At 41.0% G+C, this 24,969-nt stretch overlaps 1 protein-coding gene across 1 annotated transcript in view; it reads left to right on the top strand.

Moving 5' to 3' along the window:
* COL3A1 (collagen type III alpha 1 chain) overlaps positions 1 to 24,969 on the top strand; it is a 200,447-nt gene that overhangs the window by 82,920 nt on the left and 92,558 nt on the right. Inside the window, exons 11-13 of the mRNA XM_073558192.1 lie at positions 3,735 to 3,788; positions 4,047 to 4,091; positions 7,834 to 7,887. Coding sequence (XP_073414293.1) covers positions 3,735 to 3,788; positions 4,047 to 4,091; positions 7,834 to 7,887 — 153 coding nt within the window. The remainder of the gene's footprint in view (positions 1 to 3,734; positions 3,789 to 4,046; positions 4,092 to 7,833; positions 7,888 to 24,969) is intronic.

The following is a 24,969-nucleotide window of genomic DNA, read 5'->3' as shown; positions in this document are numbered from 1 at the left end:
CTCAAAATATGAACACACATACAGATAATGTTATTACACATACACTCATAATATGAACACACGTACAGATAATGTTATTACACATACACTCATAATATGAACACACATACAGATAATGTTATTACACATACACTCGTAATATGAACACACATACAGAAAATGTTATTACACGTACACTCGTAATATGAACACACATACAGATAATGTTATTACACATACACTCGTAATATGAACACACATACAGATAATGTTATTACACATACACTCGTAATATGAACACACGTACAGATAATGTTATTACACATACACTCGTAATATGGACGCACATACAGATAATGTTATTACACATACACTCGTAATATGGACACACATACAGATAATGTTATTAAACATACACTCGTAATATGAACACACATACAGATAATGTTATTACACATACACTCATAATATGGACACACATACAGATAATGTTATTACACATACACTCCTAATATGGACACACATACAGATAATGTTATTACACATACACTCCTAATATGGACACACATACAGATAATGTTATTACACATACACTCCTAATATGGACACACATACAGATAATGTTATTACACATATACTCGTAATATGAACACACATACAGATAATGTTATTACACATACACTCATAATATGGACACACATACAGATAATGATATTACACATACACTCATAATATGAACACACATACAGATAATGTTATTACACATACACTCGTAATATGAACACACATACAGATAATGTTATTACACATACACTCGTAATATGGACACACATACAGATAATGTTATTACACGTACACTCGTAATATGAACACACATACAGATAATGTTATTACACATACACTCGTAATATGAACACACATACAGAAAATGTTATTACACGTACACTCGTAATATGAACACACATACAGATAATGTTATTACACATACACTCCTAATATGAACACATATACAGATAATGTTATTACACATACACTCGTAATATGAACACACATACAGAAAATGTTATTACACGTACACTCGTAATATGAACACACATACAGATAATGTTATTACACATACACTCCTAATATGAACACATATACAGATAATGTTATTACACATACACTCGTAATATGAACACACATACAGATAATGTTATTACACATACACTCGTAATATGAACACATATACAGATAATGTTATTACACATACACTCGTAATATGAACACACATACAGATAATGTTATTACACATACACTCGTAATATGAACACACGTACAGATAATGTTATTACACATACACTCATAATATGAACACACGTAGAGATAATGTTATTACACATACACTCGTAATATGAACACACGTACAGATAATGTTATTACACATACACTCCAAATATGAACACATATACAGATAATGTTATTACACATACACTCGTAATATGAACACACATACAGATAATGTTATTACACATACACTCGTAATATGAACACACGTACAGATAATGTTATTAGACATACACTCGTAATATGAACACACGTACAGATAATGTTATTACACATACACTCATAATATGGACACACATACAGATAATGTTATTACACATATACTCGTAATATGAACACACATACAGATAATGATATTACACATACACTCATAATATGAACACACATACAGATAATGTTATTACACATACACTCGTAATATGAACACACATACAGATAATGTTATTACACATACACTCGTAATATGGACACACATACAGATAATGTTATTACACATACACTCATAATATGAACACACATACAGATAATGTTATTACACATACACTCGTAATATGAACACACATACAGAAAATGTTATTACACGTACACTCGTAATATGAACACACATACAGATAATGTTATTACACATACACTCCTAATATGAACACATATACAGATAATGTTATTACACATACACTCGTAATATGAACACACATACAGAAAATGTTATTACACGTACACTCGTAATATGAACACACATACAGATAATGTTATTACACATACACTCCTAATATGAACACATATACAGATAATGTTATTACACATACACTCGTAATATGAACACACATACAGATAATGTTATTACACATACACTCGTAATATGAACACATATACAGATAATGTTATTACACATACACTCGTAATATGAACACACATACAGATAATGTTATTACACATACACTCGTAATATGAACACACGTACAGATAATGTTATTACACATACACTCATAATATGAACACACGTACAGATAATGTTATTACACATACACTCGTAATATGAACACACGTACAGATAATGTTATTACACATACACTCCTAATATGAACACATATACAGATAATGTTATTACACATACACTCGTAATATGAACACACATACAGATAATGTTATTACACATACACTCGTAATATGAACACACATACAGATAATGTTATTAGACATACACTCGTAATATGAACACACGTACAGATAATGTTATTACACATACACTCATAATATGGACACACATACAGATAATGTTATTACACATACACTCGTAATATGGACACACATACAGATAATGTTATTAAACATACACTCGTAATATGAACACACATACAGATAATGTTATTACACATACACTCATAATATGGACACACATACAGATAATGTTATTACACATACACTCCTAATATGGACACACATACAGATAATGTTATTACACATACACTCCTAATATGGACACACATACAGATAATGTTATTACACATACACTCCTAATATGGACACACATACAGATAATGTTATTACACATATACTCGTAATATGAACACACATACAGATAATGACATTACACATACACTCATAATATGAACACACATACAGATAATGTTATTACACATACACTCGTAATATGGACACACATACAGATAATGTTATTACACATACACTCATAATATGAACACACATACAGATAATGTTATTACACATACACTCGTAATATGAACACACATACAGAAAATGTTATTACACGTACACTCGTAATATGAACACACATACAGATAATGTTATTACACATACACTCGTAATATGAACACACATACAGATAATGTTATTACACATACACTCGTAATATGAACACACATACAGAAAATGTTATTACACGTACACTCGTAATATGAACACACATACAGATAATGTTATTACACATACACTCGTAATATGAACACACATACAGATAATGTTATTACACATACACTCGTAATATGAACACACGTACAGATAATGTTATTACACATACACTCGTAATATGAACACACGTACAGATAATGTTATTACACATACACTCATAATATGAACACACGTACAGATAATGTTATTACACATACACTCGTAATATGAACACACGTACAGATAATGTTATTACATACACTCCTAATATGAACACATATACAGATAATGTTATTACACATACACTCGTAATATGAACACACATACAGATAATGTTATTACACATACACTCGTAATATGAACACACATACAGATAATGATATTACACATATACTCGTAATGTAATTACATGTGCGCAAAGATAAGATGAATACACAAACACAGTGTGATCAACCAAAAACAAAGATTTGACAAAGTATATTTTTTTACTAGTGTGATATTACTACTTTTCTTCTTTACAGGGTATAGATGGAAGGGATGGAGCAAAGGGAGATTCTGGAGCTCCTGGACTCAGGGTAATTATCTATATTCTGTTCAAATCTTTTTTGTCTGGAAAACAGTCGTGACACTATTGTGCCATAAATCCTGACACTATAGGACCTCCTGCTTTCTGCTCGCTCTCCTGTCTGTTTTTCTGTAATTCTGTTGTACTTTTTTGTTTGTTTTGTACTTTTTGGTTGAATGTTTTATTATTATTATTATTATTATTATTATTATGATTGTTATTATTTGTGTTTTTAATTTTACTGACATTGATAACTTTTCGTTACTAGGGTGAACCTGGTGCTCCTGGAGACAATGGATTGCCTGGCATAGTGGTAATGACTTTTTTAGCCTGCTTAATAATGTTGTGTAATGATAGCATCAGACAAGACAGCAAGAAGGCTTTAGAAGGCTTTACTCACCTCCTGCACTAAGCTTCTTTAAGACAGATATAGAATTAGGGGTTCTTTAGGAGTGGTAACATATTCCAGAGGTAATTAGTTTAAGGCTAAAAGTCACAAATGTAATGTTATAATTCTAGAGAGTAACTTCTAAAGAATCTACTGAACTCACATAAAATCAAATCTTTTTATCCTATCTCATATTGTGAGACTCGTTGAAGGGTTGATTTTGACTTGCAGGATCACTACTTCCAACAGGTGGTGCTGTAGAGTTCAAGTCCTCTTTCTCCCTAAAGAGGCAATTTGCACATAAAATCAACATAAGTTTAATGGCAAATGTTCAGTAAATAGACATATTAAAAGCATGGACATCAATAATGCAGAGACACATGCATTACATAGGAAGATAGAAGAATAGCATCTTGCTCACAGGGTTGACAAGTGCATGAAATGGACATTGACAAGAGTGCACATTGACAATGCAAGAGAGTAGCCATGTGCCGCTCACACAATGTCAGTGAGCACGCTCATTGATAGCGCCGGTCTCTGGTGGCTGATTGGCACTGCACTGCAGTCTCCACAAGATAAAGTCGCCCTTACAATGTATAAGACGCAGTGATTCTGCATGGTTCAATGATCACATGCAAAATCACCTGCGTTCAAAAGCCGACTGTGTTTTGGACGGAGCGGACTTGTGCTGCGTCCTAAGCTCTGATGGATACTGACTGTGGAAAAATACTCTTAGGATTCAACAAACAGTATTTTACTGTTATGATCCAGGCCAGGTTTTGTATCCTGTCTCTTTCCCGGTCTGATCATGTCAAGGATTAACTTTTCCCTGCCTCGATCTGGCGTCAGGTCAACTATTTCTCTCCATTGCATCCTGCAGACAGTGTCTGTTATAGTTTCTGCCTACAGCGTGTGTAGCTGATTCTGCGTACCCTGATTCGTCCTGCTTCTTTTGCTGACTGTACCCGTGTCTGTTTATTCCCCTCTTCCCGTCCCGACTCTGTGTTCCCCTTCTCGTGTTTTGACTCCCTGGTATTTGACTTGGCTTGGATCCTGACCTGCTGTTTGTCTATTGTCTTTGGCATATCTGCTCCTGACAAATATTGACCCATTTTGCTTGTTTCTGACTCGGTGCTTGTTTATTCCTTTGGTACTGGGCTACAGACTATTATCAACCCGGCTTGTTTTACTATTCCGCTGCCACCTGGTGGTAGCCTCGCTCCTGTGCTGCAGGTCTGCTCCTGCTGTATGCAGTCCTCCCTCCACTCTATTGCCATCTAGTGGAGCTGCATCTACCTATATAGCAGCAGCGTGACATTTACGCTATGTAACTATTTCTCTTTATGCTTGTGTCCCCACCTGTTTACTGCTGTTTTTACTTTCCCTTTTCTTCCCCTCCTGCCTTTTAAATGTTTTTATATAAAATATCTTGTATGTGTGTCATAAGTAACCCCATTCCCTTGCCCATACTGTACATACCAATCTTTATCATTATCTTTCTCTAATTTTCTTTTTTTTCTTTTTCCCATTTTCCTTAATAAACCATATTTTTCCTTCCCTCTTCTCATCCTTTCCACCCTTTATTTTTTGTATATCTTTCATCCCTTTATATTTCGCTTTTTTGCATTTATTTGGTTCTTGCTTGTGTCTATATTACTGTGTATTTTTAATATGTCTCCTCCTTTTTTCTTTACCCCATTTATGTAAATAATCCTTAATAAAAACTACTTTAACAAAAAGGCTTCCGCTGTACGCCCAAGGATGCTGCTGAACAGTGCGGTTTTGGTGCTTTTTTTTCTCTACACTAGATGCTTCTAAATGGAACCTAAAAAAAAGCTCATGTAAAAAACTGCAGTTACTTTATTAAATGCAGAAACAAAAGCTTTTCTGTACTATAAAAAACACATTAAAAACGCGTCTTCACATCTGCACCAAAATTGTATCAAATAAGAGGGAGAAGATTGTTATTGTGCAGCTTGGTGCGGATCCTGCCGAAAACAAAAAACACAATATTTCTACCATGCGAGAACATGGCCTTACAGACACAAAAAAGCCAGATGGCATATAGTGAAGCTACATAAAGATGAGAAAGTTCTTACGGCTCCGACTGTAAATGAGGGAATAAAAAATAATCCACAGTTCCCAACTAAAGATGATCAGGACGCACAGATGACGTCGCACCAGCTCTTTGTGATCAAAATCCGTTGAGGGGACACCGGGAGGTTAGAGATTCGCAACCTCTCATCCAGCCTCCAGGTAGCACTGTCGTGGACGCTGGACCAGAGTCCTGTAAATCCATCTGTTCATTTCTAGTTCCACCTATCCCTGATACTGCAGACAATCCTGGATTTTGGTCTATGCCCTGCAGTCTTGAGCGTCTGCTGAATGTCCTTCACTGCTACCGTCCCTCTGACATCTTCTCCTGCCAAGGGAGATAGAAATGGTAAATGGGCGTGGCTTGGGTGTGGACAGTGGCATGGCCAAAATCACTTTCTGTTCTTCAAAATTTGGGAGGTATGCTCGCATTGTAGGAGGTGAACTCCTGCAGTGTCTATGTGGAGGTGCACAGCCGCTAATTACGTTGATGAAGCTCTCGTTTAAGCACGTTCAATCAAGATATGACAAAGTGCTCAGTATGCAAATTCAGGGGATGTAACTGAGCGCCAAGCACTTTGCCACTCCAAGAATGTAAATAATTTAATAAATAATTTGCATATGAAATAAATTGTTCTTTTGACTGGCAACTAAATCACTGAAATCTATAAGATAAGTGTTATTTTTTTAGGGGTTAAGCCCCTTACATACCTTTTATAAGTGATTTAATTTTGGGCTGACACACTCCCTTTAACTGTGCATTAATCATAATACTTGATAGCGACCCTTTTACATTAGTTTCCTAACCTTGATCTGTCCTTTAAAGGGAACTTGTTATGTCCTCAAATACTATTAGTCTGTATATATGCAGTTAATCTACAGTGTAATAGTGTTCTAAGGCCGCATAGCCATCATTCTGAAAGCCAGGCTACTACAAGGAAATGGGGTATATTTCACCTGGCAGCTCTCAGCCTCAAGTACCATAGACACAACGAGCGAGGCTTCAGTCGCTGCTTGATGCATCGGGAGAGGAGCTGTGCTCATTCCTGGCACGGACTGACAGCCAGCTCAGCACCATCCCAATGCATGGCTCTCAGTCAAGTGTTATTACAGCTCACTATGTACTTAGTGTGACCGACCTCTATGTCTGAATGCCGGAGGTTGCTGAGAGGAATAAAGATCGTTTACACCTGTAGCCGGGCTTTTGGTGCGACTTTAGAATACTGTTAGCCTGAAGATTAACCTTGTTTGCAGATTAAAAGTGTTTGGGGACATGACAGGTTCTCTTTAAATGCTTTTAGCGCAAAGGACCTAACCTTCCATTTCGAATCCTTTGAAAATGGAGTTTAACACATCACAACACAACTAAAAGGCCTATGACCTCTCTGAATACTATGACTTCTCACTCTACCACCATTACTATATAATCTTTGACTTCGTCCTAAGTTTATAAACTTCTTTAACCCCGTCTAGACATATTAGATACTCTTATCATATGTCGGGTCCCCATCATACTATAGAAAATATAATTTGTGTTTTCATTACTACTACTATTACTATTTTAATTTTTTAGGGACCAAGAGGACCAACTGGTGAGAGAGGCCGTTCTGGATCACCTGGACAAGCTGTAAGTAATTTGAGGCTTATCTGAGCCATACTTAGAGGAGTTTTCCCATTAACCCTTTTACAACCTTAGACGTATCCATACGTCCAGGTTGCCTAGAACTTAACAACTTTGGACATATGGATACATCATGGCGATTTTGCGCACACAATGTCTGTGAGTGCAATTGCCGCCAGCTGTCGGCTGATTCCCACTGCTGACACCTGTTCTTTGATCCCGTAAATGCTGCGATCACAGCATTTAACTAGCAGGGAGAGAGAAAAAGCTCCTCTGCCCTTGGCTCGGCTCCCCTGTGATGTCATCGCGGGTGCCTGATCGTTGAAATGGCAACTTAACGTCGTCATTATGACATTCGGGTCACCAGGCACTAAGAAGTTAGCTAGATCATGTGCAGTGCATTATCTAACTAACTTGTGTCTGCAGCACTGACAGGTTATAAGGCATAGCAATGCTGGAGCTCCTGCATTGCTATGTCTTTTAATTGTGATCAGACTGCAGAAAGTGAAAGTAGCATAGTGGGACTAAGTAAAAAAGTTTTTCAAAAGTTGTAAAAATGTAAAGAAAAAAACACAAAAATACACACGTGCTCAAAATTGTTGGTACCCCTCGTTTAATGACAGAAAAACCCACAATGGTCACAGAAATAACAAAAGTAATAATAAATAAATCTATGAAAATGAACAAATGAAAGTCAGACATTGCTTTTCAACCACACTTCCACAGAATAAAAAAAAAATAAAATAAAACTCATGAAATAAGCCTTGCCATAAATGATGGTACTCTTAACTTAATGTTTTGTTGCACAACCTTTTGAGGCAATCAATGCAATCAAACGATTCCTGTAACTGTCAATGAGACTTCTGCACCTCTCGACATGTATTTTGGCCCACTCTTCAAGAGAAAACTGCTTCAGTTGTCTCGTGTTTGAAGGTTGCCTTTTCCAGACGGCATGTTTCAGCTCTTTCCAAAGATACTCAATGGGATTTAGGTCAGGGCTCATAGAAGGCCACTTCAAAATAGTCCAATGTTTTCCTCTTAGCCATTCTCAGGTGTTTTTAGCTGTCTGTTTTGGGTCATTATCCTGTGGCAAGATCCATGACCTGCGACTGAGACCAAGCTTTCTGACACTGGGCTGCACATTTCTCTTTAGAATCCCTTGATAGTCTTGAGATTTCATTGTACCCTGCACAGATTCTAGTCATGCTGTGCCAGATGCAGAAACACCGCCCCAGAACATAACAGAGCCTCCTCCATGTTTCACAGTAGTGACAATGTTCTTTTCTTGATATTCTTCATTTTTCTGTCTGTGAACATAGAGCTGATGTGCCTTGCCAAAAAGTTACATTTTTGTCTCATCTGTCCATAGGACTTTCTCCCAAAAGCTTTGTGGCTTGTCAAAATGCGGTTTGGCAAATTCCAGTCTGGCTTTTTTATGATTTTTTTTTTCAACAGTGGTGTTTTCCTAGGTTGTCTCCAATGAAATCCACTTTGGCTCATACAACAACGGATGGTGCGATCTGACACTGATGTTCTTTGAGCATCAAGTTCACCTTTATGTTTAGAAGTTTTTCTGGTCTCTTTTGTTACCATTCGTATTATCCGTCTCTTTGATTTGTCATCAATTTTCCTCCTGCGGCCACATCCAGGGAGATTACATAAAGGTACACATATTTTATATAGCTAGCTGTGTTTGGAACAACGAGACCTATAAAACTGTCCCTCTAGTTAACCCCTTTAGTGAACACCGGAAATGAGACATGACACCACCAGACCATTCCTTCAAAGTTTGCGCTCCAAAAAGTTACTCCTTTTTCTCTGACTGCTGTCATGAGCCCAAACAGTAGTTTACCCCCACATATAGAGTATCATAGAGTATCGGTGTACTCGGGAAAGCTTGCATAACAAATTTTGAGGTTGGTTTTCTCCTGCTGTTCATGTGAAAATAAAAAAATTGAGACTAAAATAAAATTTTTGTGGTAAAAATGTCATTTTTTTATTTTCAAGGCTCAAACAAGATGAAAACACAAACACAGGCAGGAAAATAGGCTGAGCAAACGATGGGGCCCAAATTAACTAGAAAGGACAGGAAAGGAAAGACACTGTCTGCAATCTGCCCAAAAAACCCTACAAAAATAATGTCCAACACTTCTGATAACAAAATTAACCCTGAAGTCACTAGACTTCTCCCACTATATCAGCACTCTGAAATATTCTGAGACAGAGCAAAAAAGGGGCCAATCTAATAAGGGACAAAAAGCAAATTGGCAAATACAGATAAATAAGAGTGGAAATTCAGCACAGCCCCAGCCGGGGCTGGCTGACCACACAAAAAACTGAATAGACCAACAAAATCAAGTGTGAACATTAGCAGAAACACTTAGCTAGAGATGACAGGAACAGAGCTGAAAACCAAGACCTGAAAAGCCAGAAGGAATCACCAGCACCAGAATAGGGCATCGGCTGTCTTAAATCCAGTCTGAGATTTCAGAGATCCAATCGTTATCCTCATCATCAGGTGGCAGATCTCTACTAATTAAATCAAACTCACTACCTCCTGTTACCACCAGAGGGAGCCCGGAAGGAGAACTCACAACTGGTAGACCAGAAAATGAGTTCACAACAGGATCCCCTGTTGATGCAAACTTGTTGCATCATTCCCAAGAAGACTCATGGCTGTAGTAGCTCAAAAGGGTGCTTCTACTCAATACTGAGCAAAGGGTCTGAATTTTGCCTTCAAAAAGTCAAATAGAGCTCCCTCCTTTCAAAGCCCAAACAGTAAAAACAGTAGTTTTCCCCCACATATAAGATGCATTTGCTAATTATTCCACCAAATTTTGCATTCAAAAAGTCAAATGGCGCTCTTTTTCTTCCAAACCATGTGTCCTCAAACAGCAGTTTTCCCCCACATTAGGGTATCAGCGTTACTCAGGAGAAATTGCACAACAAATGTTATGGTGCAATTTCTCCTGTTACCATTATGAAAATGAAAAATTTGGGTCTAAAAGCATTTCTGTGGGAAAAATTAGATTTTTTTTTATTTTCACAGCTCAATGTTAAAATCTTCTGTGAAGCACCTAGTAATTCAAGGTGCTCACCACACATCTAGATAAGTTTCCTGAGGGTTCTAGTTTCCAAAGTGGTATAACTAGTTTGGGGTTTCCACTGTTTAGGCACATCAGGGGCTCTCCAAGCATGACATGGCGTCCACTAATTATTCCACCAAATTTTGCATTCAAAAAGTCAAATAGAGCTCCCTCCTTTCAAAGCCCAGCTATGCGCCAAAACAGTAGTTTTCCCCCACATATAAGGTATCAGCGAACTCACAAGAAGTTGCAAAACAAATTATATGGGCGATTTCCCTTGCTTCCCTTATGAAATTGCAAAATTTGGGGTTAAAAAAACATCTTTATGGGGAAAGCTTTTTTTTTTTATTTTCACGGCTCAACGTTATAAACTTCTGTGAAGCATCTGGGGCTTCAAGGTGTTTATACATCTAGATAAGCTCCCTCAGGGGCCTAGTTTACAAAATGGTGTCATTTGTGGGCAGTTTCCACTGTTTAGGTATATCTGGGGCTCTCCAAACACAACATGGCTAATTATTCTAGCAATTTTTACATTTAAAAAGTCAAATGGCGCTCCTTCCCTTCTGAGCCCTGCCATGTGCCTAAACAGTAGCTTTCCCCCACATATTGGGTATCATCATGCTCAATAGAAATTGCACACAAATTTTGTGGTCCTTTTTTTCCTTTTAACCTAAAAAAATGGGTCTAAAGTAAACTTTTTGTGACAAAAATTGAAATGGTCATTTTTTTCTTTCAACATTCCAAAAATTCCTGTGAAGCACCTGAAGGGTTAATAAACTTCTTCAATGTGGTTTTGAGCACCTTGAGGGGAGCAGTTTTTATAGTGGTGTCACTTTTGGGTATTTTCTGTCATATAGGCTCCTCAAAGTCACTTCAAATGTGGTCCCTATAAAAAAATGTTTTTGTACGCTTTCTTGGAAAAATGAGAAATCGTTGGTCAATTTTTAACACTTATATCTTCCTAACAAAAAGAATTATATTTGTGCTGAAGTAAAATTGACATGTGGCAAATGTTATTTATTAACTATGTTGTGGGACATAACTCTCTGGGGCGTAAAAATTAAAATTTTAAAAATTGATAAATTTAAAATTTTTTAACCAAATGTAATCTTTTTTCTCAACTAAACACAAGTCATATTGAAGAACATTTTCCAGTACAATATGTGTCGAAAAAATATTCTCAAAATCAGTAGGATCCGTTGAAGCGTTCCAGAATTACCTCATAAAGTGATAGTGGCCAGAATTGTAAAATTTGGCTTGGTCATAAAGGTGTAAACAGTCTTGGAGTGTAAAGGGTTAAGCAAGGTTATGGTAAATTACTGAAAGTGCTATATAATTTTGATCAGCGGAGGTCCAGGCTGTGGCAGCCTCACAAATCCTGGGAATGGTGATGCATTTTCTAGTGGACTGCAGTGACCCTTTTAATTTTTCCCTGCACATCAAAATAGCACACATTGTATACAGTGGGGAAAAAAGTATTTAGTCAGCCACCAATTATGCAAGTTCTGCCACTTAAAAAGGTGAGAGAGGCCTGTAATTGACATCTTAGGTAGACCACAACTATGAGAATCAAAATGAGTAAACAAATCCAGAAAATCACCTCGTCTGATTTGGCAATATTTATTTTGCAAATTATGGTGGAAAATAAGTATTTGGTCACCTAAAAACATGCAAGATTTCTGGCTCTCTTCTTCTTTAAGAGGCTCCTCTGTCCCCACTCATTACCTGTAGTAATGGCACCTGTTTGAACTTATCAGTATAAAAGACACCTGTCCACAACCTCAAACAGTCACACTCCAAACTCCACTATGGTGAATACTAAAGAGCTGTCAAGGGACACCAGAAACAAAATTGTAGCCCTGCACCAGGCTGGAAAGACTGAATTTGCAATAGGCAAGCAGCTTGGAGTGATGAAATCAACTGTGGGAGCAATAATAAGAAAATGGAAAACATACAAGACCACTGTTATTCTCCCTCAATCTGGGGCTCCAAGCAAGATCTCACCCCGTGGGGTCAAAATGATCACAAGAACGATGAGTAAAAATCCCAGAAACACATGGGGGACCTAGTGAATGACCCGCATAGAGCTGGGACCACCGTAACAAAGGCTGCTATCAGTAACACACTATGCCGCCAGGGACTCAGATCCTGCAGTGCTAGACGTGTCGCTCTGCTTAAACCAGTACATGTCCGGGCCCATCTGAAGTTTGCTAGAGAGCATTTGGATTATCCAGAAGAGTATTGGGAGAATGTCATATGGTCTAATGAAACCAAAGTAGAACTGTTTGAGCAGACAGAATGCTGACTTGCATCCAAAGAACACCATACCTACTGTGAAGCATGGGGGTGGCAACATCATGCTATGGGGCTGTTTCTCTGCAAAAGGACCAGGACCACTGATCTGTGTACATGAAAGAATGAATGGGGCCATATATCATGACATTTTGAGTGCAAACCTTCTTCCATCAGCAAGGGCATTGAAGATGAGATGTGGATGGGTCTTTCAGCATGATAATGATCCCAAGCATACCTCCAGGGCAACGAAGGAGTGGCTTTGTAAAAAGCATATGAAGGCCCTGGAGTGGCCTAGGCAGTCTCCAGATCTCAACCTCATAGAAAACCTTTGGAGGGATTTGAAAGTCCGTGTTGCCCAGCGACAGGACCAAACCATCACTGGGAGATCTTCATGGAGGAATAGGCCAACATACCACCAACAGTGTATGCCAACCTTGTGAAGACTTACAGAAAACGTTTGACCTCTGTAACTGCCAGCAAAGGATATACTCGTATAACAAAATATTGAGATGAACTTTTGTTAATGACCAAATACTTATTTTCCAACATAATGTGCAAAATAAATCTTGCCAAATCAAACAAGGTGATTTTCTGGATTTGTTTTCTCATTTTGACTCTCGTAGTTGTGGTCTACCTATGATGTCAATTACAGGCCTCTCTCATTGTTTTAAGTGGGAGAATTTGCACAATTGGCGACTAAATATTTTTTTTGCCGCAGTAACACAAATATTACAAATGACAACATCAGTTTGCCATTGTGACCAAAGCAAATGTTCTAAAAATGGACCAGATTTATCAAGCTTTATTTATTAAGTGTTTTTTTGTTTGAAAAATTTGCCATATTTTAAGCTGGCTTATATTGTGCCAAACGTGTGCATTTTTTTAAAATTGGTGCTGCTGTAGGATTGTGTGCCGACCGGGGGGGGGGGGGGGGGTCCCTACAGCACACTCCCGACGTTACCAAAGACAAGAGTCCATAGCCCGTAGTTGTAGCAACAGGTTTTTTCTTTATTTGGTTCCTTTCTTCAGTAATGGAAACTCCAGACAGCTCCGACACACCTGCCTGGGTACCCGTAAACACGCCTTTTCCCTTGCCACCTCTGCTTTCCCGGTGCAACGTCATTTCAGACTCTCTCACTGTGGCTGCCTTTAGGCCCACAGCCACAGCGATCACCTACACAGCCCGTCCACCCGCTGCCACACCTACTTCGCTTCAGTGCCCAGCTCTCCAGCAGTTTGGTACCCCAGGCTCTCTGTCCCTTCCGCTGTCTTCCCGGGCTACCCCCCTTTCTTTGCTCTCTCTCTCTCTTTCTTCTTCTCTGTCTCTCTCCTCTGTCTCTTCCTGAGCTCTTCCCTCTGTCTCCTCCTGAGCTCCTCTCCTCCCTAGGTCTCCGAACCTTCTCCTTTTATCACTTCAGCCTGGATATCCCCTTCTCCTGTTCTATTAGCTCCACCCACCATGACTTTGCTTTTCCCTAGCATTAGCTGTTGTTAAGACCTTTTTATCTCCCCCTAGTGGCCAAACTCTGTACTCCACTGTCTCTAGCTATAATCCCTTCTTCATCCTACACATACACATATATGTTACAGTAAAACATTTTACACAGCACATATACATCTGTCCTTTGCACCCAGACTGATCCATGTATTAGTTCTCCCTCCTACACTGCATATTAGACCATGCCTATTATCAGATAAGACTATCCTATTTTCAAGTAAACCATGCCCCCTTGTTGAGCAAATCACTAAAAGTGTGACATCATGAATAGGATGTATTTAGCTACATGAATCTCTCCCATTATGTCGTCGTCTATAATTATAAGAAAAATGCCAGTCAATGACTCTCCTTGAATCCTTTCTATGTAAATGGTTTTGGAGTTAAAAAACATTTTTGTGGGGAAAATGTGATTTTTTTTTTTTTATTTTCAAGGCTCAACATTATAAACTTCTGTGAAGCACCTGGGGCTTCAAGGTGCTCACACATCTAGATAAGTTCCCTAAGGGGTCTAGTTTAGAAAATGGTGTCATTTGTGGGCGGTTTCCACTGTTTAGGCACATCAAGATCTCTCCAAAAGCAACATGGCAACTGCTAATTATTCCAGCAAATTTTACAGTCAAAAAGTCAAATGGTACTCCTTCCCTTCCAAGCCCTGCTATGTGCCCAACAGTAGTTTTTCTCCACTTATATTGGGTATCAGCATGATCAGCAGAAATTGCTCAACATATTTTGTGGTCCATTTTTAAATTTTGCCATTGAAAAAATAAAAAAAAAGGTCTAAAGTAACATTTTGTGACAAAAAGTTAAACGGTCATTTTTTCTTTCCACGTTCCAAAAATTCCTGTGAAGTACCTGCAAGGTTAATAAACTTCTTAAATGTGGTTTTGAGCCCCTATAAGGGTGCAGTTTTTATGTGAGAAAAACCAACCATTATTGAGTGGGTAAATGCTTAGAGAATACACCAGCATGATCAAAAAACCCTTTTAAAAATTAACTTTTAACTAGATGGACATTTCCTGAAGGAAATACATAGTGCTTGGACAGCGCTGCCAGCTTTACAGCAGTGTATCAGTGTCAACATAACATGCTAACTCCGCCCCTCGCATTACACATCCCCGTTCTAGTGATTTGGGGCTGTTTTTAAGTAATTTTTTTATACAGTCAGCCTTTGGGGGGGGGGGTGCCCTGATCCTAATGCACACACTTAAAATTAAATCTGTGACAAAAAAGTCACTCAGACCCCGTTTTTCGGGGTATTTTTTCATCACAGTCGAATGTTAATGTGCGCAGTAGCATCAGCTAAGGATTCCTCAGATTTTCCCACAAAAAACTGCATGCGTTTTTTGCGGGAAAATCTGAGGAATCCTTAGCTAATGCTACTGCACACACTTAAAATTAAATCTGTGATGAAAAAGTCACTCAGACCCCGTTTTTCGGGGTATTTTTTCGTTGCAGTGGAATGTTAATGTGTGCAGTAGCATCAGCTAAGGATTCCTCAGATTTTCCCGCAAAAACCGCATGCGGTATTTTAAAAAAATGCATGCGGTTTTTAAAAGTCGCATGCGTTTTTTGCGGGAAAATCTGAGGAATCCTTAGCTGATGCTACTGCACACATGAAAATTGCACTGCGATGCCAAAATACCCCGAAAACCGGGGTCAGAGTGACCTTTTCTTCACAGAGCGCCCCTGACAACCTGTCCCAGGCTCTTCCAGCCTCTGACAACCTGCCACAGGCACTTCCAGCCTCTGACAACCTGCCCCCAGCCTCTGACAACCTGCCCCCAGCCTCTGACAAACTGCCCCCAGCCTCTGTCAACCTGCCCCCAGGCTCCGACAGCCTCTGACAAACTGCCCCAGGCTCCGACAGCCTCTGACAAGCTGCTCCAGGCTCTGACAGCCTCTGACAACCTGCCCCAGGCACTTCCAGCCTCTCACAACCTGCCTCAGGCTCTTCCAGCCTCTGACAACCTGCCCCCAGCCTCTGACAACATGCCCCCAGGCTCTTCCAGCCTCTGACAACCTGCCCCTAACCTCTGACAACCTGCCCCCAGGCTCCGACAGCCTCTGACAACCTGCCCCCAGCTCCGACAGCCTCTGACAACCTGCCTCCAGCCTCTGACAACCTGCCCCCAGCCTATGACAACCTGCCCTAGGCTCTTCCAGCCTCTGACAACCTGCCCCCAGACTCCGACAGCCTCTGACAACCTGTCCCAGTCGCCAACAGCCTCTGACAACCTGCCCCAGACTCCGACAGCCTCTGACAACCTGCCCCAGGCTCCTACAACCTCTGACAATTTGCCCCAGGCACTTCCAGCCTCTGAAAACCTGCCCCAGGCTCCAGCAGCCTCTGACAACTTGCCCCAGGCTCTGACAGCCTCTGACAACCTGCCCCAGGCTCCGACAGCCTCTGACAACCTGCCTCCAGACTCTGACAACCTGCCCCAGGCACTTCCAGCCTCTGACAACTTGCCCCAGGCTCCGACAGCCTCTGACAACCTGCCCCCAGCCTCTGACGACATGCCCCCAGGCTCTTCCAGCCTCTGACAACCTGCCCCCAGCCACTGACAACCTGCCCCCAGGCTCCGGCAGCCTCTGACAACCTGCCCCAGGCTCCGACAGCCTCTGACAATCTGCCCCCAGCCTCTGACAACCTGCCTCCAAGCTCCGACAGCCTCTGACAACCTGCCCCAGGCTCCAACAGCCTCTGACAACCTGCCCCAGGCTCCGACAGCCTCTGACAACCTGCCCCAGGCTCCTACAGCCTCTGTCAACCTGCCCCAGGCACTTCCAGCCTCTGAAAACCTGCCCCAGGCTCCAGCAGCCTCTGACAACCTGCCCCAGGCTCTGACAGCCTCTGACAACCTGCCCCAGGCTCCGACAGCCTCTGACAACCTGCCCCCAGCCTCTGACGACATGCCCCCAGGCTCTTCCAGCCTCTGAGAACCTGCCCCCAGCCACTGACAACCTGCCCCGAGGCTCCAGCAGCCTCTGACAACCTGCCCCAGGCTCCGACAGCCTCTGACAATCTGCCCCCAGCCTCTGACAACCTGCCCCCAAGCTCCGACAGCCTCTGACAACCTGCCCCAGGCTCCAACAGCCTCTGACAACCTGCCCCAGGCTCCGACAGCCTCTGACAACCTGCCCCAGGCTCCTACAGCCTCTGACAACCAGCCCTAGGCACTTCCAGCCTCTGACAACCTGCCCCAGGCTCCAGCAGCCTCTGACAACCTGCCCCAGGCTCTGACAGCCTCTGACAACCTGCCCCAGGCTCCGACAGCCTCTGACAACCTGCCCCCAGCCTCTGACGACATGCCCCCAGGCTCTTCCAGCCTCTGACAACCTGCCCCCAGCCACTGACAACCTGCCCCCAGGCTCCGGCAGCCTCTGACAACCTGCCCCAGGCTCCGACAGCCTCTGACAATCTGCCCCCAGCCTCTGACAACCTTCCCCCAAGCTCCGACAGCCTCTGACAACCTGCCCCAGGCTCCGACAGCCTCTGACAACCTGCCTCCAGCCTCTGACAACCTGCCCTAGTCTCTTCCAGCCTCTGACAACCTGCCCCAGGCTCCGACAGCCTCTGACAACTTGGTAGCCACTTTGTCTATTGGCTATTAGCTAATATGGGTCATGTGTGGAAGCTGCATTTGCATAGCTGCCATTTTTGTAAGGTCACTGCACTTGCGCTGTGGCTTCAATCCATGTCAGTTGGGGGTCATGGAAAGGTCACCATTAATTCCTATGGCAAAATTTTTGCTTAAAATGTGATTTTTTTTTTTAAAACTACAAATTGGATTGACTCCAAAAATACATAGCACACCTGTCCTCATCCGAGGGCTTCGAAACGCCGCCTGAACGGGGTCTCTGCGCCGAGCGGTTCAGGCCGCATTAATTGCAGAAAACGCGGCGAAGAAGAAGTAGAATAATAAGAAAATATAAGAAATCGGATTACAATATGTTGCTTGAACCTAGAGGTTCAAGCACCATAATTAATACAATTAGATAAAAAACACCTTCTGTGCCTTTTTCAGGAAGACGCAGTATTTTTGTACAGTAAATAAAATCTTCAATTTAAGTATCCTCAAATGACCCTAATAAGAGCCTTTTAATCTGTAGTCCTACCTGACTGTGGAGGTTGGCACCCTAAAATTCGATATGGCACTCCCGTTCAACGTCGACAGTTCCCCAGAGTCCCTGGATGCCTGTAATATAGAGCTATAGTACTTAACCACATACACACAACAGAAATCTCACTGTGCATGATTCTCCTTGTCTGTGACTGTGGGGGAAGCTGTAGACTGCAGTGAGTCTGTAAGTGGCAGTCTTTTCTATTTAAACTGGATGTGCAAACAAAAAGAGTCACAAAGAGAATCCAGACCTCCATGTTCCTAAGGAGCGCCTCTGAGTTCACTGGGTCCTAATAGGATTCCCTAAAATAGCCAACCCCATGTTTTAGATATGCCACACAAAATTAAATAAAGTGCATGTGTGCTTGTGTATCAAAATTTGATGTCACATCTAGTTGATAAAGGTGAATATGTGCCCTATCAATGCAATTGGCATACTATACAGCATTAGACAAGGTGCATGTGTGCCTATCATTAATCATAGAGAGATAAGAAAATAATTTTGGAAAAGATCCCAGTGGATCACTTAGCTGATAGTTGTCAGGGAACTAGTACTGCCCAAAGTCAATTGTCCTCGTCCCTATGCATTTCTCCCCCTCCCTTTGTCGGGGCTCATCAGGGGACCCAAGATAGGAATATGCCATAGTAGATGATGGGTGAGTATAGGGTGCTGGGGCCTTATTTTATAATGAGGTTATCATAATGGCTTCTGGATTCGAGAAAGGACCTAGGCGGCTGACGTGCATGTGGGTACCTGTCATTTCCGCCTCGTCAGCGCTTACATCACTACCGGTATCCAGCGCCAGATGCACTTCTGGCGGGTGGAATGCAAATACGCGCCAGCATTGATTTTTTGCTGGGATGATTCTCCTTCCAGTAGGTGGAGTGCATATGCGTGTCACAATCAGTGTGAACAGCATGATGAAGCACTGTATGCGTTCCATCAGATATAGTAGTGTGGTGAGAACCCCTTCGGTATTTTGGCTTTATAACACACCAGACTATAGCCCTATCGCCCCATCTTTTCAGTGTATATATAGTTAATTGATTAGCAGCAGTAAAAAGCAAAGGTGGGTCAGTAAATATAATCCACCTATTTCTCCAGTAATTGGTGCTGTTTGACCCATGTGGCAAATGTTATTTATTAACTATTTTGTGGGACATAACTCTCTGATTTAAAGAGTGTAAAAAGTAAAATAAAAAAAAAAATTAGCCAAATTTCATTTTTTTCTCAAATAAACGCATCATATTAAATAAATTTTATCTCTATCATAAAGTAAAATATTTGTTGAAAAAAAACATTCTTAAAATCAGTGGGATTCGTTGAAGCGTTCCAGAGTTATTACCTCATAAAGTGACACTGGTCAGAATTGTAAAATTTGACTTGGTCAGGAAGGTGATGCATTTTCTAGTAGACTGCAGTGACCCTTCTAATTATTCTCTGCAACCCAAAATAGCACATATTGTATAACACAAATGACATTGTTTGCCATTGTCACCAAACCAAATGTTCATTGATCCTTCGTTCTAGCATTCACCATCAAAGATTAAAGCCTTTTAACAATGATCTTATTACTATGCTAAGTATTTCAAAGATACCGTGTAATCTTAGGCTGGAGTCACACATAGCAACTCACCAGCGATCCTGACAACGATATCAACGTGTCAGGATCGCTGGTGAATCGCTATGTGATCGCTGGTGAGCTGTCAAACAGACAGATTCACCAGTGATCAGCACAGTGACGCCCAGCGCCCGGCATCGCTGTGCACGTTAGTAACCAGCGCGCTGATGCAGGAGGCTGGTAACTAACGTACACATCGGGTATCCAAGGGACGTGCGTCCCTAGATACCCAATGTGTACGTTAGTTACCAGCTTCCTGCCTCAACGCGCTGGTAACTAACGTACACATCAGGTATCTAAGGGACGCACGTCCCTTGGATACTTGATGTGTACATTAGTTACCAGCAGATCGCTGGTCTCCCGCCTGTCACACGCAGCGATGCGTGGTGGCCAGCGGGAGACCAGCGACCAAAAAAAAGTCCTGGCCTTTCCTGCTGCGATCAGCGATACCGACAGGGGGGCCGGTCGCTGATCGCTGTCACACACAGCGATCTCGCTGGTGAGATCGCTATTGTGTCACAAAAATTGTGACTCAGCAGCGATCTCGCTAGCGGAATCGCTATGTGTGACGGGACCTTTAGACAGTGCAAATTTAGACTAGACGGTCTAAAAAGGACCAGACTTATCAAGCTTTATTTATTTATTTAGTGTTATTTTGTTGTTTAATAAATTTGCCATATTTTAAGTTTGCACCACTTTTTAGGTGGCTTACACTGTGCCAAACATGTGAATTTTTTTTTACTTGGTGCTGCATGTTATGCCATGCCTATTTTCGTATATTTTCAGCTAAACTATGCCCCCTTGTTGGGCAAATCACAAAGTGTCACATCATGAATAGTGTGCATTTAGCTTGATGAATCTCTCTCATTGTATCTTCCTCTATAATAATACTAAAAATGGCCATTCAATGACTCTCCTTGAATCTTTTGTATGTAGATAGTTTTATGAAAGTTGGAAGAATAGAACGATGACAACACCATATAATTAGGCCCATGTTACGTAGTTAATACCTTTTGAAAAAAGACATGTTCATCAAGATCAACCAAAGAGAAGTGTATAGGTGCAACCATATTGTATGAACCAATCTTATCTAAAATATCTGCAATGACGAATGACTGGATCAACATTCTACAATTAATTGTACACAATGACATATACTGTGCAGTATATATTTATCTTATTTTATTCTAACAGTGCATTTAAGTGTCATGCAATATGCCATGTGGTGAACCGAACTTACCACTCTGCCATAGCAGTGACATAGAAAATAGAAGAAAGAAATAAAGTGACTCCAGGGAGCACTTAAAGGGAATCTGTCACCTCATTTTTGCCCTATGAAATGCCGCCACCGCCATCAGGGGCTTATCTACAGCATTCTGTAATGCTGTAGTTAAGCCCCCGATGTAACCTGAAAGATAAGAAACACGAGTTAGATTATACTCACCCTGGGGTCCGGTCCAATGGGTGTCGCAGTCTGGTCCAGTGCCTCCCATCTTCTAGCGATGACGTCCTTCTTACTTCTGCCATGGCTCCTGCGCAGGCGTACTATATCTGCCCTATTGAGGGCAGAGTAAAGTACTGCAGTGCACAGACTCCGGACCTCTTTGACCTTTCCCGGCGCCTGCGCACTGCAGTACTCTGCTCCGCCCTCAATAGGGCAGATATAGTACGCCTGCGCAGGAGCCACGGCAGAAGTAAGGAGGAGGATGTCATCGCTAGAAGATGGGAGGCGCCGGACCGGACCGCGACACCCATCGGACCGTACCCAACCCCCGGGTGAGTATAATCTAACTCATTTTTCTTATCTTTCAGGTTACATCGGGGCCTTGTCTACAGCATTACAGAATGCTGTAGATAAGCCCCTGATGGCGGTGGCTGCATCTGATATAAGAAAATTGAGGTGACAGATTCCCTTTAGTTATCCTCTGTTTCCTGATAGTGATATGTAATTTGGTGCACTCCAAATAGTCCAGAAAACAGGGAGACCAGAGGAGCTGTTGATAACTTTTACTTGTTGCATGATTACACAGGTACATCCAGACTAACAATTATTGGAAAGAGATTCAATTAATATACAGCAATCACAGTTTTTTCCAGTATAGTATTGCAGATGTATAAATGGTAGAGACTTCTGAGCTTCAACTTCTGCTTATCTGCACAGTCTTTATCACACAGCTGTCGGCCCCGTCTCACATAGCGAGATCGCTGATGTGTCACCGATTTTGTGACGCATCAGCGATCTCTTCAGCGATCTCACTACATGTGACACGCAGCAGCGACCGCCCCCCCCCCACTGGATATCGCTGATCGTGCTCGAATGTCCTAGGCCATTTTTTCGTCATCGGCGTCCCGCTGGCCAGCGTGCATCGCTGTGTTTGACGCCGACGAGCAACCTCATTGGCGACGCAGAACTCATGGACGCAGGCTGGAATCGTTCAGAATAGCTGCTGTGTGACAATGCATCAGTGATCCTTACCAGGTGGTATCATTGTGGGGATTGCTGGTGCGTCGTTGAAGAGATCTGCCTGTTTGGAAGCTTACTAGCGACCATGTAGCGACGCACCAGCGATCACTACCAGGTCGCATCGTTGTCGGGATCGCTGATGCGTTGCTATGTGAAGCGGTACCCTAACGCTGAGGATGTGATTCATCATATACAGGAGCTAAGGCTGCTACCTTACCTGCTCCTTCAGCTTCTCTAGGAGGACACCCAAGTGCACAAAATGTCTCCTTCTCCTTCACTGCTAAGCCCAAGACTCGCCATGTGGTTTAATCATGTGACCTTATGGCCACACATAAAACACAGTGCTGCTTTTTTAACTCTTAACAACCTTCTAATGGCAGAACATAATAAGTCCATCACTTTGTGCATATATCATACTGAATTCTCATGTACATTATCTGCAAACGGAAATGTGAACAATTGTGCAAACATAGTGAGGTAGCTGCTAGCTCTGCTACATCTTAAAGGAACATACACAACAACTTTGGGGCATTACATATTCACCCACTTTAAAGATATGCATGTCCCCAAGCATCTGGAACGGCTTACCGTGTTTTAGGACAACCTGGAAGATAACACAAAAATGCAAACAGTAGAATATCAGAAGTCCATGAGTCTCTGTATAAATTCTGTCACCTGGAACATCATTCAAAAGTTTTTGAAGGCACAGGCAAAGCTTCAGCTGGCTATGGTGTACCAAGTTGGCTGTCTCTTCATTTTCTTTAGAGATTTTGTAGATTTATACTCCAGGTAGCTCAAGTGATGTATATGCATGTCTTCCACTTTTCATCTAGCTTGCTGCTGAGATGATTCTTCTTAAGCCAATCTCGATCACCAACTGTCAGTAGTTTTGCTTTGACATTCAAGTTGTAATTCTCTTCTTGTCTTTGATGAACAGCTTTCAATCCCTCTTCCATAATGGCATTTGCTTCTTCTAGTCATCACTGTTATTCTATGACCCAATCAGTTTGTGGCAGAGGTTTGACTGTCTCTGGAACTCGCACTTCAAAGGCAACATTTTTTGGTAATCTTCCTTGTGAACCAAAAATTACGTAATAAGGTGTATACCTGGTGGAACAATGGACATTGTTATAGAGTGACCAATTTTGGCAGTAGGTTTGGTCAGTCACTTCTCTAATGAGCAGGTAAACTGTGGATGATATGCGGTTGTTCTGTTTCTTACAGCCATAGAGGGCATACAGTTTTTGAAACAAGAAGAAAAAGTTCGTTCAGCACACCGGCATAAATGAAAAAAACTTTATTAGGCTAATATGCCATATTAAAATGCAAAAAACACCTGACGCGTTTCCGGTGCACAAAGGCACCCTTAGTCATAGGTAAATAAAAACAATATGCATAGAAAAATATATACAGGTTACAAACCAATCACAAAGCTTGCAATTAATTACAAAAAGTGGCAACACATGAAAGGAAAAGTGAACGGTTCCTTGCAATGATACAGATCACTCCAGAATTGAAGTTCCCAAGAGAAAAAAAAAAAAAAGAAAAAGGTACAATAATATAAATGGATATATCTAAAAGTAATTAAATAACTCCAAGGTAATCTTCTAATGGAAAATGGATTTTCTGCGCAGAAATGAATGATTCCATGCGAAAGGTGTGAATGAGTGCCTATGGACAATATAAAGTTAGTCAGAATCAAAAAGAATTTTTTTTTTTTTTTTTACGTGCAAAAAACTCCATTTGATTGTTATTAATTCCATATATTGTTTGTAGGTACCTATTTATACCTTTTGCATGGAACCACTCATTCCTGCGCATCTATAAATTATTTTTGAGGTGTAAAAAAAAAAAAACAAAGTAACAAAGCAAAGAATATGAGAGGTGAAATAAAAATATAATATATATGTCCTATGAGGACATGTGGAAGTTGTGCACAAATAGAAAATTAGAAATAAGAATACTGAAATACAACAAAAAATAAAAAAAAACCTCTACA

The sequence above is a fragment of the Dendrobates tinctorius genome, unplaced genomic scaffold (assembly GCF_039654945.1).
Source record: "Dendrobates tinctorius isolate UK_male_01 unplaced genomic scaffold, ASM3965494v1 ptg000254l, whole genome shotgun sequence".
NCBI classification, from domain to species: Eukaryota; Metazoa; Chordata; class Amphibia; order Anura; family Dendrobatidae; genus Dendrobates; species Dendrobates tinctorius.
The sequence above is the reverse complement of the archived record's forward strand: the minus strand, read 5'-3'. Positions and strand labels throughout refer to the sequence as shown.